This window comes from Wyeomyia smithii, chromosome 3 (assembly GCF_029784165.1).
Source record: "Wyeomyia smithii strain HCP4-BCI-WySm-NY-G18 chromosome 3, ASM2978416v1, whole genome shotgun sequence".
Lineage (NCBI taxonomy): Eukaryota > Metazoa > Arthropoda > Insecta > Diptera > Culicidae > Wyeomyia > Wyeomyia smithii.
Window position 1 is genome coordinate 157,666,692 of NC_073696.1, and position 16,069 is coordinate 157,682,760.

General features: G+C 41.9%; 1 protein-coding gene across 1 annotated transcript; it reads left to right on the top strand.

Moving 5' to 3' along the window:
• Positions 1–1,732: 1,732 nt before the first annotated feature.
• LOC129728753 (uncharacterized) lies at positions 1,733–5,276 on the top strand. Its single transcript, XM_055687206.1, has 3 exons — positions 1,733–1,885; positions 2,175–2,658; positions 3,025–5,276. The coding sequence occupies exons 1-3, from the start codon at positions 1,733–1,735 to the stop codon at positions 5,274–5,276; spliced, it is 2,889 nt and encodes a 962-aa protein (XP_055543181.1).
• Positions 5,277–16,069: the final 10,793 nt, after the last annotated feature.

Consider the following 16,069-nt stretch of genomic DNA (forward strand, 5'->3'; position numbering starts at 1 on the left):
AAATACAGCGGACCGACTCGTGGAAAAAATCACGACACCAAACACTGTTAGTTTTATCCACAGTGCTATTTCTGGATCGTAATGAATCATAGTCATAATAGCAAAAAAATACTTGTGAGTGTAAAAGTAGTTAGCTGTTCTAGGGACCATCCATTAATGATGTCACGCGTTTAGGGGGAAGGGGGTTTCGATTATTGTGACATTTTGTGATATATGGGGGAGAAGGGGGTTAGCTTGAGTGTGACACACTCACAATTCATCACAATTCAACATTGTGTGACATCACAATTCAACCAAAAAAAAATTAATAAAAAAGTCACATACCTAACCACAGAGTTTAACTCAGAACTATTTATAATATTTGCATCATTCATTTATAGTTCTACGATTCCTTTTTTGCTTAAGATGAAATAAATGACTTTTTTTTCTCGTTAAAAATGCATAATGTTCGTTAATTCTGTTTTACCATGCATGTTCGTTTATGAATGACAGCGCAATTTCATTAATGTTAGGTGTCTCTCAATCCAATCAATACAAAAATTGTGACAAAACGTAAATAAGAATGCTTGACTATTGTAACATGTGGAGAAGATTTGGATTGCAAAATGATTAAAGAAGAGCCTTTTCTAGTTATCCTCTATAATCTTCTTTACCTTTTAGTTTCAGTTTTTCTTTCAGTAAAATCGTTCTTATTAAGAAAAAATGCATGCCTAAAAAATTTCTCGATTTTTATTCAATTATTGCCAAGTAAGGGGGAGGGGGTATTAAACGTGACGTAATTAATGGGGGGTTCAAGGAAGTTGTGATAGCTTAGGACAAGGGGGGGAGTTAATTTTTTTCCAAATTTTGCGTGACATCATTAATGGATCGTCCCATATTTAGAAAATAAATATTTTACATTGTTGATATAAAATTTTTTGACATATTATCGTTACAAAACGATTTAAAAACTACCTTGTACAAAAAAAATTAACCCAACCGGACTTAAGATTAGGCCACAGAAAGTGTTGAATGCTTATATGTAATTTGCAAAATTACACAATGTTCGAGCCTATCAAGCTCGAATATTTTTGTCGGTGTACGAGCGAATCTCCAATTGCGACGAACGATCAACAACCCTATACACTACGTAAAGTTGTGCAATAACACCCAATGTTTTGCAATATTGCGCAATGTTTCATCATCTTCCGCGAGACAACGTGCCAACAAGGCAGAATTCCGATCCTTTATAGAGGGCGAGCAGCGTCAGATTAGATCATTAGAAATTTAGACATTCGCGACGCGATTTACCCCGAGTAAAGTTATTAAAAAGTGTTAGTATAAGTTCGATTAGTGATATAAAACTATGTAAAGAGAAAAATTTGTGTTTCATTATCCGTGGCCATCTATCCGAACAAGGGTGTATCAAGTCCATTTCAGGTGAAAAATTGTGGAGAACTTGAGCTCCATGTGGTGTTCGGTAGCCTTGAGAAATCGGCGCCGACATTTTGGTCCTTCGAAGAGCCGGATTGAACTAAGTGTAATACAAAGTTAAACATCGGAACGATGGTACGGGTAGAAAGTGAATAAATATATAAAAATCAAAGAGAAACGGTTAATTAAAAGTTTGACGCACATTGTAATAAAAAGTTATGGTTTGAAGTGTCAGTGCAAAGGTTTCGGAAATTAAGTGATCGTACATTCAAGTGAAGCATCGGCTAGTGATGCCGATCTACATCGATTCCTCAGTGCCATGCCGCTGCAGCGAACGCCACCAAGGGAAGTAGGATCTGGTTCAACACCGACAACAGAAAATAATCAATCGTCCGGAACACAAAACACCGACACTTCCACTCCTGTTAGCACAAGAAAAAAGAAAAAGGCAAAGCGACTCATCATGGAACAGGTAGATGCATTTGTCCACCAGCGTGGGCTGGCAAAAGGTAAGCTCACACGTATTCTCAATACTCTCCATGAAAATTCAGACTTATCAGCATCTCAGCTGAAGGTTTACGAGAGGAAAACAGAATCTGCGCATACCACGAAATACACGCGAAAATTCTTGCTCTAATCCCACCCGCTAGTAGAGAGGAACATGATGCTCATTTTGAAAACTTTGATTTACTTCACGATGAAGTGCTCATGGCTCTGGAAGAGCAAGTGGAGAGAATAAATATGTCCAGTTCTATTTCAAGCGCAGCGACAGTGCGAAATCCGATCCACTGAAGGTACCGATTCCTACCTTCGATGGAGAATATGAAAATTGGACCAAGTTTAAAGTCATGTTCAAGGATCTAGTGGACAAGACAGCTGACCCTCCAGCGGTCAAGCTCTACCATCTGGACAAAGCGCTAGTGGGAAGCGCAGCAGGAATAATCGATGCGAAAACCATAAACGATGGAAACTACAAACACGCTTGGGAAATACTTGAGGAATGGTATGAGAATTTAAGACACATGGTTGGTACTCATATTCATGGACTCTTCGGAATGAAGAAGGTGGTTGGGGAAAGCAGTAAAGATTTAAGATCATTAGTAGACGAATGCACAAGGCACGTTGAAAACTTAAAGTTCCTGCAGCAAGAATTCACAGGTGTATCGGAACAATTCGTAATTCATCTGCTATCAGAATGTTTGGATAGGGAAACAAGAAAGCGATGGGAGTCCACTATTAAGCACGGTGAGTTGCCATCCAACGAAGCAACTGTTAAGTTTCTGCGGGAACAAAGATTTGTTTTAGAGAGATGCGAAACCTCAAACCCGAAAGATAATTAGCCAGCCCGTAAACCATTCCGACCACAATCAATGGCAACAGTAATGACATCGAAGGAATTTTCAATTCAATGTGACTTCTGCGGTGATCCTCATCATAAAGGGCATAAATGTCCCCAGTTCCTAGCGCTATCAGTCCCTCAGAGACTACTGAAAGTACGGGAAAAGAATGTTTGTTTTAACTGTCTCAGAAAGGGACACCGAGGAGCAGATTGTTCATCGAAAGCAACATGCTACAAATGGCAACGAAGGCATCATAGTTTGTTACACGCAGAAAAACAACAAGACAAAGAAACCGAAACACAGCAAACAAATTCTAACCGAACCAGAACTTCAGGGATACAATTAAGTAAAAAGGATGAGCCACAACCTACTAGTAGCACTCAAGTAACAACAGCTACATATTCAACCAACCGAGCAATCTCATCGGTGTTGCTGCTGACTGCGGTGGTAAACGTTTTGGACAAAAACAAAAACCCACACCCCTGTCGTGTTTTATTAGATTCGGCCTCCCAGGTAAATCTAATTTCCAAGAAAATGGCCACTATTTTAGATCTTGGGAGCTACCAAGTAAATATTTCAATTGCTGGAGTAGATGGCATGCAGTCTCGCGTGAATCAGGGTGTTGAGGTTGAAATCCGCTCAAGATATCTCACGTTTCATTTGAAGGCCCACTGCTTAGTAACGCAAAGGGTGACATCTGTCCTTCCTACAACCGCTATCGATACTAGCTCTTGGGAAATTCCAGCTGGCGTGCAGCTTGCTGATCCTCGGTTTAACTCTTCCGACGAAATAGATATGTTGATTGGCAATGAGTGGTTTTTGAAATTGTTGTTACCAGGACGAATTATTCTTGCACCTGATTTACCAATCATAAACGAAACTAAATTCGGCTGGGTTCTTGGAGGTTCATACAATAAAGAAGCAATCATCGAGGAAACTGTTTTCACTCATTCTGTGACTGTCGATAAGCTTAGCGATTCGATTCAACGATTTCGGGATGTTGAAAATGTTGCACAGGATTTCCAGTTGACCACCGAGGAGGAGGATTGTGAGAACCACTTTATGGCTACACACACAAGAGATGCTTCGGGAAGATACATCGTCGAGCTGCCTCTGAAGGAAACTGTCGATAAACTTTCAGATTCAAGATCGTTGGCTCTTCGACGATTTTATTGTTTGGAGAAACGTCTAGCTGAACGTCCCGAACTTAAGCAGCAATATATTGACTTCATGCAAGAGTATGAGTCATTGGGTCATTGCAAGGAAGTCTTCGAGCGAAACGATCCACCAGGTTTGAGGAAGTGGTATCTTCCACATCACGCTGTTCTGCGACCATCAAACACAACCACCAAATGTCGCGTTGTATTCGATGCGTCTGCAAAGACCTCTGGCCTCTCGTTAAATGAAGTGATGGAGATAGGTTCTATCAGCCAGAGTGACCTGTTGACTATTGTACTCAGGTTTCGGAGACCAGCTTTTGTCTTGACGGCTGACATTGCTAAAATGTACCGTCAAATCGTTGTAGCGCCGTGCCATACTCCACTGCAAAGAGTGTTTTGGCGGGAATGTCCCACTGATCCGCTTCGAATTTTAGAACTGACAACAGTCACATATGGAACTGCTTCAGCTCCGTTTTTAGCCACAAGGGCCTTGTTACAGCTTGCTGTTGATGAGAAACAAAATTTTCCTCTGGCTGCTGGCATAGTGGAAAAAAGCGTTTACGTTGACAACGCGCTTTTTGATTTCGACAGCTTGCAGAAAGCATTCGAAGCCCAGAAGCAATTAATAGACATGATGAAAGCCGGTGGACTGCATCTTCATAAATGGTCATCGAATATGCCAGAGCTTCTAGATGCCATACCTGAAGCTGATCGGGAACAATTAGTAAGTTTGAATCAATCTGGAACGAATGAAATTATAAAAACTTTAGGACTGATGTGGAATCCAAATAGCGATGAATTGATTTTCTTGTCACTACCTACCTCGGACAAAAGGCTACCAACAAAGCGACAAATTTTGTCATTAGTCGCGCAAATGTTCGACTCACGCGGATTAGTGGCTCCAGTAGTGGCTATCGGAAAAATCTTGATGCAGATGGTTTGGAAGGAAAGGGTCAATTGGGATGACAATATTTCCAATGAACTTCACCAGTATTGGACTTTATTTTTTAATGCACTTGATGGCGTGGATCAACTTCGAATCCCAAGAAGAGTTGTAGCACCTACGTCCATCGCATTTGAGTTGCACGGATTTGCTGACGCTTCCGATGTTGCTTACGGAGCTTGTGTGTACATCCGATCGATCTTGGAAGATGGAACTGCAAATATGAAATTAATAAGTGGAGAGTCCAAGGTAGCTCCGATTGAGCCGCTGAGCATACCTAGAAAGGAGTTATTGGCTGCACGTTTGCTGCATCGCTTGACGATAAAAATTACAACCGCTTTGGAGATGTCTTTTAAAAAAATGGATCTTTGGTCTGACAGTCAGGTTGTTCTGGCATGGCTTGCTAAGCCACCTGCCTAATTAGAATTGTATGTTCGCAACAGAGTGTGTGAAATAACATCGAGTGGAACACGTTTTGAATGGCGCTATGTTAGAACAAAGGATAATCCGGCAGATATAGTATCGCGAGGTCTTTCAGCGCGTAAGCTCGCAAACAGCGATTTGTGGTGGAACGGTCCTACGTTTTTGAAGGATGTTGTTTATCGTACAGTGATTCCGCCACCTTTATTGATTGATGAAATACCCGAATTGAAACAAGTTGTGGTTGTGAACGTTGTGGAAAGATATGAAATTCTTCCAATTTTCTCTAAGTTCGAGTCATTTCTGAAACTACAGAGAGTGGTGGCTTACGTGCTACGATTTTTTAGCAATGCTAAGAATAGGAAGAAAGAAAATCGCTCGATGGGATGCTTTCCAACAGTGACTGAACTACGTAATGCAATGAAGGCGATCGTTCGTGTAGTCCAAAACCAGGAGTATGCGGATAAATAAGAAATAAGTCGAGTGTCGGCGAATAAACCCTCTAAGAATCTTATTTGTTTGAATCCATTTCTTGATGAGCATGGCTTGTTGAGAGTAGGCGGCCGTCTCCAACATTCCAAGCTACCGTTTCAGGTGAAGCACCAGTGGATTCTGCCAGCCAATAATCCGGTGGTTCGAAGCCTTATCAAGTCTATTCATCTGGAGAATTTGGATGTCGGTCCATCCGGACTGATGGCGATCCTGCGCCAGCAATTTTGGTTACCTAGATGTCGTAACACTATACGCATGAAAACACGAAGTTGCGTGCAGTGTTTTAAGGTAAATCCTAGAACAATTACTCAATTCATGGGAGATTTACCTACGTGCCGTTTGGAAAGAGCACCTGCGTTCTTTAAGGTAGGCGTAGGTTTTGCTGGTCTTATCATGATCAGACAAGGCGTTCGTCGTGTAGTGCCAGTTAAGGGCTATATTTGCGTTTTTATATGCATGGTTACTGAAGGTATCCATCTAGAAGCGGTAGAAAACTTGACAACGGCTGCGTTCATGGCAGCGTTACAACGTTTCGTGTCGAGACGTGGTGTTCCTGGAGAACTTTATTCGGATAACGGCACGAATTTTATCGGAGCAAGAAACGAACTGAGAGAACTGTATGAATTATTTAAGGGACAACAAATGAAAAATAATCTTTTCGATTTCTGTGAACCGAAACAGATTCAGTGGCATACCATACCACCTAATGCGCCACATTTTGGTGGGCTATGGGAGGCTGGAGTAAAAAGCGTTAAAAGCGTTTTGAAAAGGGTATTCAAGCCTGCAACTTTAAACATTATCGAGTTCGCAACACTGCTATGTCAAATAGAAGCCATTCTGAACTCGAGACCACTATACCCTCATTCTGATGATCCTAACGACTTGGAAGTGCTAACGCCCGGGCATTTAATAATTGACCTTTCACTAACAGCGATTCCTCAACCGTCATGTGAAGGAATTCCACAGAACAGATTGTCGCGTTGGCAGTACGTAAGGCTTCTCCGCGACCACTTCTGGAAGAGATGGTCTCAGGAGTATCTCGTGGAGTTGCAGGGCAGAGCGAAATGGACACGAAAACAAGTTAACCTACGACCAGGTATGCTGGTTTTGATAAAGGAGGATAATTTGCCAGCGCAAGTATGGAAGTTGGGTAAAATCGAAAAAACTTACCCAGGTAAAGACAATATCGTTCGAGTTGTTCAAGTTAAAACTAAATTTGGCTTTTTGACGAGGCCAATTCATAAACTGGCTCCATTGCCAATCCTGGATAATCTTCCACTAACAACAAGGACATGAAGTGTCTCCCACACTTTTGGAGGCGAAGGATGTTCAAGCCTATCAAGCTCGAATATTTTTGTCGGTGTACGAGCGAATCTCCAATTGCGACGATCGATCAACAACCCTATACACTACGTAACGTTGTGCAATAACACCCAATGTTTTGCAATATTGCGCAATGCTTCATCATCTTCCACGAGACAACGTGGCAACAAGGCAGAATTCCGATCCTTTATAAAGGGCGAGCAGCGTCAGATTAGATCATTAGAAATTTAGACATTCGCGACGCGATTTACCCCGAGTAAAGTTATTAAAAAGTGTTAGTATAAGTTCGATTAGTGATATAAAACTATGTAAAGAGAAAAAATTTGTGTTTCATTATCCGTGGCCATCTATCCGAACAAGGGTGTAACAAATCCACTTCCGGTGAAAAATTGTGGAGAACTTGAGCTCCATGTGGTGTTCGGTAGCCTTGAGAAATCGGCGCCGACACACAAGGAAGGTAAAAGCAATATTACACATAGAATATTAGGTTTAAAATTAGTTTATTCGGCACGGCACGATATATTTTCTGTTTTACTGAGCCAAATACAATTCGTATTAATTCTGCGTTAGCAGGGAAAAGAGGGAGTCCGTTTTTTATTCTCGCGGCCGACTACGAGCTAGTGGGGATTTAAGGTGAGATGAGAGGAGATACAATTTTGACTTAAACTATTTTGGAACTTTGTTTTTCAACTGGTAGAGCAATTGTATTCTTGTTTGTTGTTAGTTCAAAGTATTTGTGTAAGCATAGATGAAGGCTCTTCGTTTCCGTGTCTTCAGCATAGTATATCTGTATCCTTAATCTGACAAATAGACAAAGAAAATTTTAAATTTTAATGTAAGCGTTTTTCAGAAAGCAGTATAGCGGTGTCATGTACTGAAGATCACCGCTTCCCAGAATGTCTCTAACGGGTTCGTTGGATTGTTTTTCTCGGGGCCGAAGGGAATCTATAAGCTCGGACCTAACACCACAGAATTCTGTACACTACCAAACAACATGTGGCGATGTCATCGTAGCCATCGCCACAAACGCAGTGATTACTGTCTACAAGCCCAATACGAAAGAGGTGCGTGTTTAACGTATAGTGATTGGACATAAGTCTGGACATTACGCGAATGAAGTCCCGAGCTACATCCAACCCTGGTGTTGGTTAAAGGGTAGGCAAGGAACGCAGAGGTGAGCTACTGCCTACACCAGCTCTACTGCCATGAAAATAAAACGAAAACAATGTGGTACGAGCAAACCATTATAGACTCTACCGAAGGAATACAATTTAGATTAACTATCAACACACCAAAAGAATAGTCAGCATTAAATGTGCTACCAAACATGTGCAATGTGCTACCGCAATATTGCGGTGTCAACGCTAACACGCCGCACCAAGCCATCGTTCAAAAGCAACCGTAAGTGTATATCACACGTAATCCGAGATGTGGCCCTTTTCGTCCGACACAGAGGTAGCGGTTGAGAATAATATCTCCACCCATGAAACGACGGTATACGCTATAGACTGCGTGTTCCTGCTAGTGGCGATAATTATCTTCATAGTATGGAGGTGGCGGCGCAACGCCAGGAGAATTAAGGAGCTGGAAGAAGCGGCATTGAAGCTGCAGCGCAAAGCAAATCATTCAGTGGTGTAACAAAACTCTGTTTGAAATTTGAAATACAGTTTTTATTTAACTAGCAAGGGAGTAAGATGCTATGATGACACTCCCATCGTAAAACATGGTGACCCCAGACGTTATAGACTTATGCACCATCATGAAGAACAAAAAATGTGAAGCATTGTAGAATGAAGAACAAAAAATGTGATGCATTGTAGAATGAAGAACAAAAATGTGATGCATTGTAGAATGAAAAACAAAAAATGTGATGCATTGTAGAATGAAGAACAAAAAGTGTGATGCATTGTAGAATGAAGAACAAAAATGTGATGCATTGTAGAATTAAGAACAAAAAAGTGTGATGCATTGTAGAATGAAGAACAAAAAATGTGATGCATTGTAGAATGAAGAACAAAAAAATGTGAAGCATTGTAAAATGAAGAACAAAAAGTGTGATGCATTGTAGAATGAAGAACAAAAAAATGTAATGCATTATAGAATGAAGAACAAAAAGTGTGATGCATTGTAGAATGAAGAACAAAAAAAAGTGATACATTGTAGAAGAAATTAATGTAAGGAAGCAAAATCACCCGCTTACCCAAAACAAAAGTGATTCGAGTGAATTCAACGAGAAGAAACCCCAAGTGCGCAGAGCGATTATAAAGTACAAGAAAATTCTCTCCACTGGGGGGAGTGAATTCAATGAGAAGAAACCCCAAGGAGAAATATTACACCAAACGCTAAGCTTCCGCCTTAGAAAAGAAAGTAAGTCCGTTCTATTATTTCCTTTTTTTTCTTATTACATACATAAAAAAGAGAGCGAATTTCACAATAAGCAACACAAGTGATGAAGAAAACAACCCAACCCAAAGGCTGGTCAGACAACTGACGGCCTTAGAAGGATCGATGAACGAGATGTCGACATTCATTCAAGCCGACACGGAAGCAAATCTGCCATCATCAGCGCAATTGGAAGCGAGACACCAACTATTAAATGAGGTGCTCAGACAAGCTCAGTCAACGCTGCTAAACCTGGAAGGCATCGTTGGTACTAGCCAAAGAAGAGCGCCCTTAATGCGGAGATATACCAACGTTAAGGCAGAACTAATCAGGCTAACCAAGTTAGCCGAAAATAGGGAAGGGATAACCGGCGGCTTCGAGCTAACTCCAAATGCAATCCTTGACCACTCTATCCTTACTACGGGAATGAGTAAGGCATCACTTTTGCCACGAATAGAATTGCCCAGATTTTCAGGATCGCCCACTGAATGGATATCCTTCAAAGAAAGATTCGAGAAACGGATAGCAACTATCACGGAAAACGCAGAAAAATACATTTTTTTGCAAAAAGGGTTGGAGAATTTCGAACAAGCCCTTAATGCCTGTAAAGCATTCGAAGATTCCGGGCTCAATTCACCGACGCCTGGAAGAAACTAGAAGAGCGATTCTACAAAAAGAGAATCGCCTTTGGGGGCCATTTTCAGAAGGTTCTCAAAGTAAAGCGCCCGCAAAAACAAAATGCAAAAGCGCTCCTCAACATAGTCGACTCGGTCGATACCATGATTACGTCGGAAAGACAGATAGCAGGAGAGAGCGATGAAAGTATGAAATGCATCGCCGATGGACTGTTGGTATGCCTCGTAAAAGATAGGTTGGACGAACAGACCTTTACAAAACTGGAAGACAAACTCGACCTCCAAACAATTTACAAATGGAGTGAATTTAAAATTTAAGTATAGAGGATTGCAAACCAACTGAGCTGCAATTCAACCACAGAGCATCCGAAATACTCTTACGCAAAGGTAGTGGGCCTAGCCGCTGACCCAATTCAGAAGAAGCCTACAACTTACAAAAAAAAATTCTCAATGTGCGGAAAGAACGACCACGCGATCTACAAGTGTGAAATTCTACTAGAGAAATCAGTACCGACCGGCTTGGAGATGATTAAACAAACGCAAAACTGCTACAATAGTCTCCAAAAAGGTCACGGCATCAAGGGATGCAAAAGCAACGGTAGATGAAAAGAATGCAAGGGCAAGCATCATTCCTTGCTCCATGAAGTGCGGCAACGCGACCACAACAAGGCGACCAACAATTTGAGCACAAAGAGGGATGAAACAGAAGCAGGTCCTAGTCAAACAAAATAACTAGAGACGAACTCAAATTACGTCTTTCTCGCCACCGCGATGATATGGGTAGGAGGAAGCCAAGGGAAGTGGCATCAATTTAGGTGCATTCTAGATTCCGGTAGTCAAATGGAAACTATTACAGAAGAAGCAGCAAATCTATTGGAAGTACCACAACAAAAAAGCAATAGACAACTTATTGGTATCGGAGGAACCCTCACATTAGACTGAAAGATCACAGTTAGAAGAGGCTCCATGCACGCTAATCTGTTCATGGACATTGAGTTGGTGATAGTACCTAAAATACTGGAGAGTCAGCCAAATCAAGAAATCAATCGAAGCGAATTGGACATCCCACACGAGATGCCGCTCGCAGACCCGGAATTTTACGTAACAAAACCCGTAGAAATATTATGAGGAGCAAGAGTTTTTTATCAACTGCTAGGTCCAAATCAAATGCGAATCGGAAAAGGACCCACATTCCAAGAACCAGCTCTAGGATGGCTGGCGGTCGGTATTTTGACAGAATCTCAGAGAAACCAAACAATCACACATGCGGTAAAAGAAGAAGCTGCTCAAGGAAATATAACAAATGAAGAATTACACAACCTTTTTCAAAATTTTTGGAAAACAGAGGAACTGATGCAGGAAGATCAAAACCAAAAAACTTGGAAAAAGAAGCAGAACAACACTTCGTGGAAAACACTACACAGGATGCAGATGGAAGATTCGTAGTGAAAATCCCTCTTAGAAGCGATCATCAACAACTAAGAAACTCATTCGAATAGGCTAGAAAGCGATTCCTAACTATAGAAAAACGACTGGCAACCAGTGAGGAGAAACACAACGAATACAAGAAATTCATGGAAGAGTACGAAGCGATGGGACATATGGTCCCCATTCCAGCCGAAGATCTTCACAAGGTCAAGTATTTTATCCCGCACGGCGTCGTCGAGAAACCCGACTCAACATCAACTAAACTACGAGTGGTCTATGACGCAAGCGCAGCAACTACCAGTGGAATATCACTGAACGACATTCAACTAACAGGTCCAAACGTTCAGCGAGAACTAATGAACATCCTTATTGACTTTCGAGGTCATAATGTAGTACTCATGGCAGATATTGCGAAAATGTATCGCCAAGTGAAAATCGCTGAAGAAGACTCATGGTTTCAATGCCTTTTAAAAGAGCAAAACCCCAGCCAACCTATTAGAATGTACCGATTAACCACGGTAACCTACGGTAGGGCGGCCTCATCATTTCTAGCATGTAGAGATCTAGCCGAGGTAGCAGAGGAAGAAAGGAAAGATAACCCTAAGGTAGCAGAAGCAATAAACAACTGCTTCTACGTAGATAATCTTATGCTCGGAGCTTCAACAGTTTTCGAGTTAAAACGTTTAAAGGAAGGTGTGACAACCGCACTAAAAAAGAGATGTTTCCCACTAAGAAAATGGGCGGCAAATGATCCAGCAGTAGTCGATAACATTAAACCGGAGGATTTGGAAACAACACTAAATATCGGTGTTCGGGAGAAAAAAAAACTATTAATTTTATTTCGAAGTTAAATTACACAAATAACATGCAAAGTAAAAAATTTAAATTTATGTATAACACTTACGTATATCTATTATACTTACCTTACCTTTAAATGCCTATCTTGAAAACGTTTGATTGTGCGTTCGTTAAACGCAAACGCAATTCTTATTCATCTAAAGCCTTAAAAATAGTGTAGCAAATCGATATCCGCTCAGTTAGCAATAAATTGTCATACTGTGAACACACATTTTAATCTTTTGCCGAAACTTGTCCACGGTACACGAAGGAACACTGGTGGTGCTACCCAGAAGGTGTACTGGTCGTCATCTACTCCAATCTTCCGCTCCAGAACTGGCTGTTAGCCTGTGTCGCGAGTGGCGCGACCCAACAAATGGTGCCGAAACCCGGGAATCCCGTTGCAGACCGAGCTTAGCCAGGATTGCTGAAGAGGAAAGGGCTTACACATCTCCAGCAACCATCATCAGACACGTGCTAGAATTGTGATCTGCCGGCTTAAGTCTGAATCAGAAGTCGTCACGGGGACTCTTCCGAATTGAGGTTAAGTAGATACGTCGAAGATAATACAGTCGTCCAGGTGGGTCAACCTTATTCAATCTTTGCAATGAGTATGTTCAAAATGACGCCGCCGAAGAAAAAAGTGGTAGGAACTAGTGCTGCTAAACTGAAAACTCCCATGCGGCAGCGAGCAAACATTCTCGGCTCGGCTGCTTTAATAAAGAGATTCAACGAACAATATCAAGATGGCCAGTTGCACCAAGTTCAGGTTAGAATCGATTCGCTCGACCAACTGTGGGTGGAATTCGCGTGTGTTCAGAACGAGATTGAAGAAATCGAAGCTCGTTGCGATGGTGATCTCGAATTCACCATGTCGGATGAGAGAGTTGAGTTCCAAGATTTATACTACGAGCTTAAAGCTTCTCTCACTAGCAAGTTACCGGAACGTTTACCAGTTGTAACGCAATCCGCATCTCGATCGCCCGGGCAGTCGTTTCATTCAGTAAGGCTCCCGGAGATAAACATTCCTGAGTTTGGAGGGAATCCATCTGGATGGATAGCTTTCCGAGATATTTTCAAATCTATGATTCATGGTAGTGCTCATTTGTCGTCGGTGGAGAAAATGCATTATCTAAAGCAGCTCTCAGAGAAGAGGCTGCTCGTATTGTTGCAAATTTGGAGGTTAATGCCGATAACTATTTGATCGCATGGAAATCGGTTTGTGAGCGATATGATAATCCAAATCTACTGCTCAAACATCATTTCGCGGCTTTGTTCGCTATTTCCAGTGTTAAAAGGGCATCTTCGTCAGCTTTATACGATATTGTGGATGAGTTTGATCACCACGTGGGTATGCTAGAAAAATTAGACTCAGCAGCTAGCCTTTGGAACACGGTGTTGGTTGAAACTCTAAGTAAACGACTAGATCCACTAACCTTAAAGGAGTGGGAGAATTCTTGTGAAGGAGGAGAGCGCCCTACTTATCAACACTTAGTAGATTTTGTACGAAAAAAGTCTAGAGTACTGCAATCTGTCAAACTTTTGCACACTCAAACTTTACCAATCGAACAGAAACCTATAAAAAGTAAACCGATTTCTACGCATATTGCGGCAGAGACTGCAATTTAATGTCAACTATGCAAACAAGCTCATCCGTTGTTTAAATGTTACCAATTTCTTGGCATGGAAGCAAAGCAGCGCTTCGAGATGGTGAAGAAGCATGGATTGTGTATAAACTGTCTGAAGGGATCACACATTGCAAAAAACTGTACTAATGGAAGTTGCTGTATCTGCTCTAAGAAACATCATACCCTGCTACATCTTCCGCCACTTCCCGTGGCTGTAAGATCCGCAGCACCAACAACTTTAACATGTTCAACGGCGTCAAATGAAATGATTCCTTCAGTATAATGCCAGTTGTCGCATGTGAGCTCGTACGAGTTGCAACCGTGCCCTTCATTACCTCCGCCGCTAGGTGCGCCTTTCACGTCGGTCTCGGAATTAGACAATTCCTATACGGTCGTCCGTGCTCTCTCCTCGCCGCCGGTTGTGTCTTCCGCGTCACGTTCGAGCGGTAGCATTTCCGGTTTGGACTCTTCTCCTGTGGCCTCATTCGTTGTTCCGCAGGACGATTTCGCTGGCAGCGGAGAAGTTTTTTTTTTATCAACTGTGGTGATAAAGGATAACTTTGTCAACTGTGATGACAATAGCGGCAGTTTTCACTATGTTCGAGGCATCTTAGATAGTTGTTCGCAGGCCAATTTTATCTCTGAATCCATGGCCAGGAGATTGAAACTGAAACGTAACTAAATAAATATGAAGGTAGGCGGTATCGACCAAGGGATCGTCCACATACGGTCCAAGGTGGTTATAAAGCTCTCGTCCCGTTTTGGAAAATTCGTAAATAATCTCGAATGTCTCGTTATACCACAAATAACAGTCACCCTACCTAGCAATCACGTCGATATTTCTCGTTGGAATCTTCCAAAGAACATACCTTTAGCTGACCCCAAATTTAACATAAGCTCCGGTGCAGACCTATTGGTTGGAGCCGAATTGTTTTATTCCTTACTAGAAAGCCATAAAGTTCACCTAGCAGATGGTTTTCCAACATTGCAACGAACGGCTTTGGGGTACGTCGTAGCTGTAAAATTCCTAACACCCACTACTACACCATCGATATGCATTGTTAGCTCAATGAAAAATGTAGAAACCATTCTGCAGCGTTTTTGGGATACGGAAAGTCTCGAAGATGAAAAGGGGATGACACCAATGGAACAAGCCTGCGAAACCCATTTCATGAGCACCATATCCAGAGACGAACATGGACGGTACATCGTGCGTCTTCCAGTACGGGAAGAGTTACTTGCTATGTTGGGGGATCGCATGCCGTCGCACAGCGAAGATTCTTGGCAATCGAGAGAAAGTTTGAACTAAACAGTGACTTCAAGAATGATTATGTGGCTTTTATGGAGGAATATCGTGATCTAGGCCACATGGAGTTGAGTCCTCGCGTCGGAGTACCCCAGATTGTGTTGCCACACCATGCCATTCAACGCCCGAAAAGCACATCAACGAAAACACGCGTGGTGTTTGATGCTACATGTAAAGGCAGGGCTCAATTGTCATTGAACGACATACTGTTCGTGGGTCCAATCGTTCAACCATCGCTCCTTGCTACAGTGTTGAACTTTCGATTACCAAGATTTGTTTTTATAGCGGATAGTAAAAAGATGTTCCGACAAATTTGGGTCCATCCTGCAGATCGTAATTTACAACAAATACTATGGAGGTCGGATACTTCACAACCCATTCAACGGTACCAGTTGAAGACAGTGACGTATGGGACTTCTAGTGTCCCATACCTCGCCACGCGTGTACTCAATCAATTGGCCGAAGATGAAGGCAGCCGGTTTCCTCTCGGTGCTGCAGTAATTCGTGAAGGGTATTATGAGGAGGTGACGATTTAGACATGGTTATAGAAACAAGTAAGTAGTTGTCGGAACCAGGCTTCTTCCGTTCTCTTGATTTTTGCCCAAATTTCCTTTTCTACCTGGCAAACCCCTTGGAGAACTAGACTTTCTCTCACATAGAGTGAGTAATTATCCACATTTAGGCGAAGAGTATTTCAGTCGCAGAGTTTCTTTTCGCTCTTTACCATCACGTGTTAGGGATAAACATTTATTTGCTCTCTCA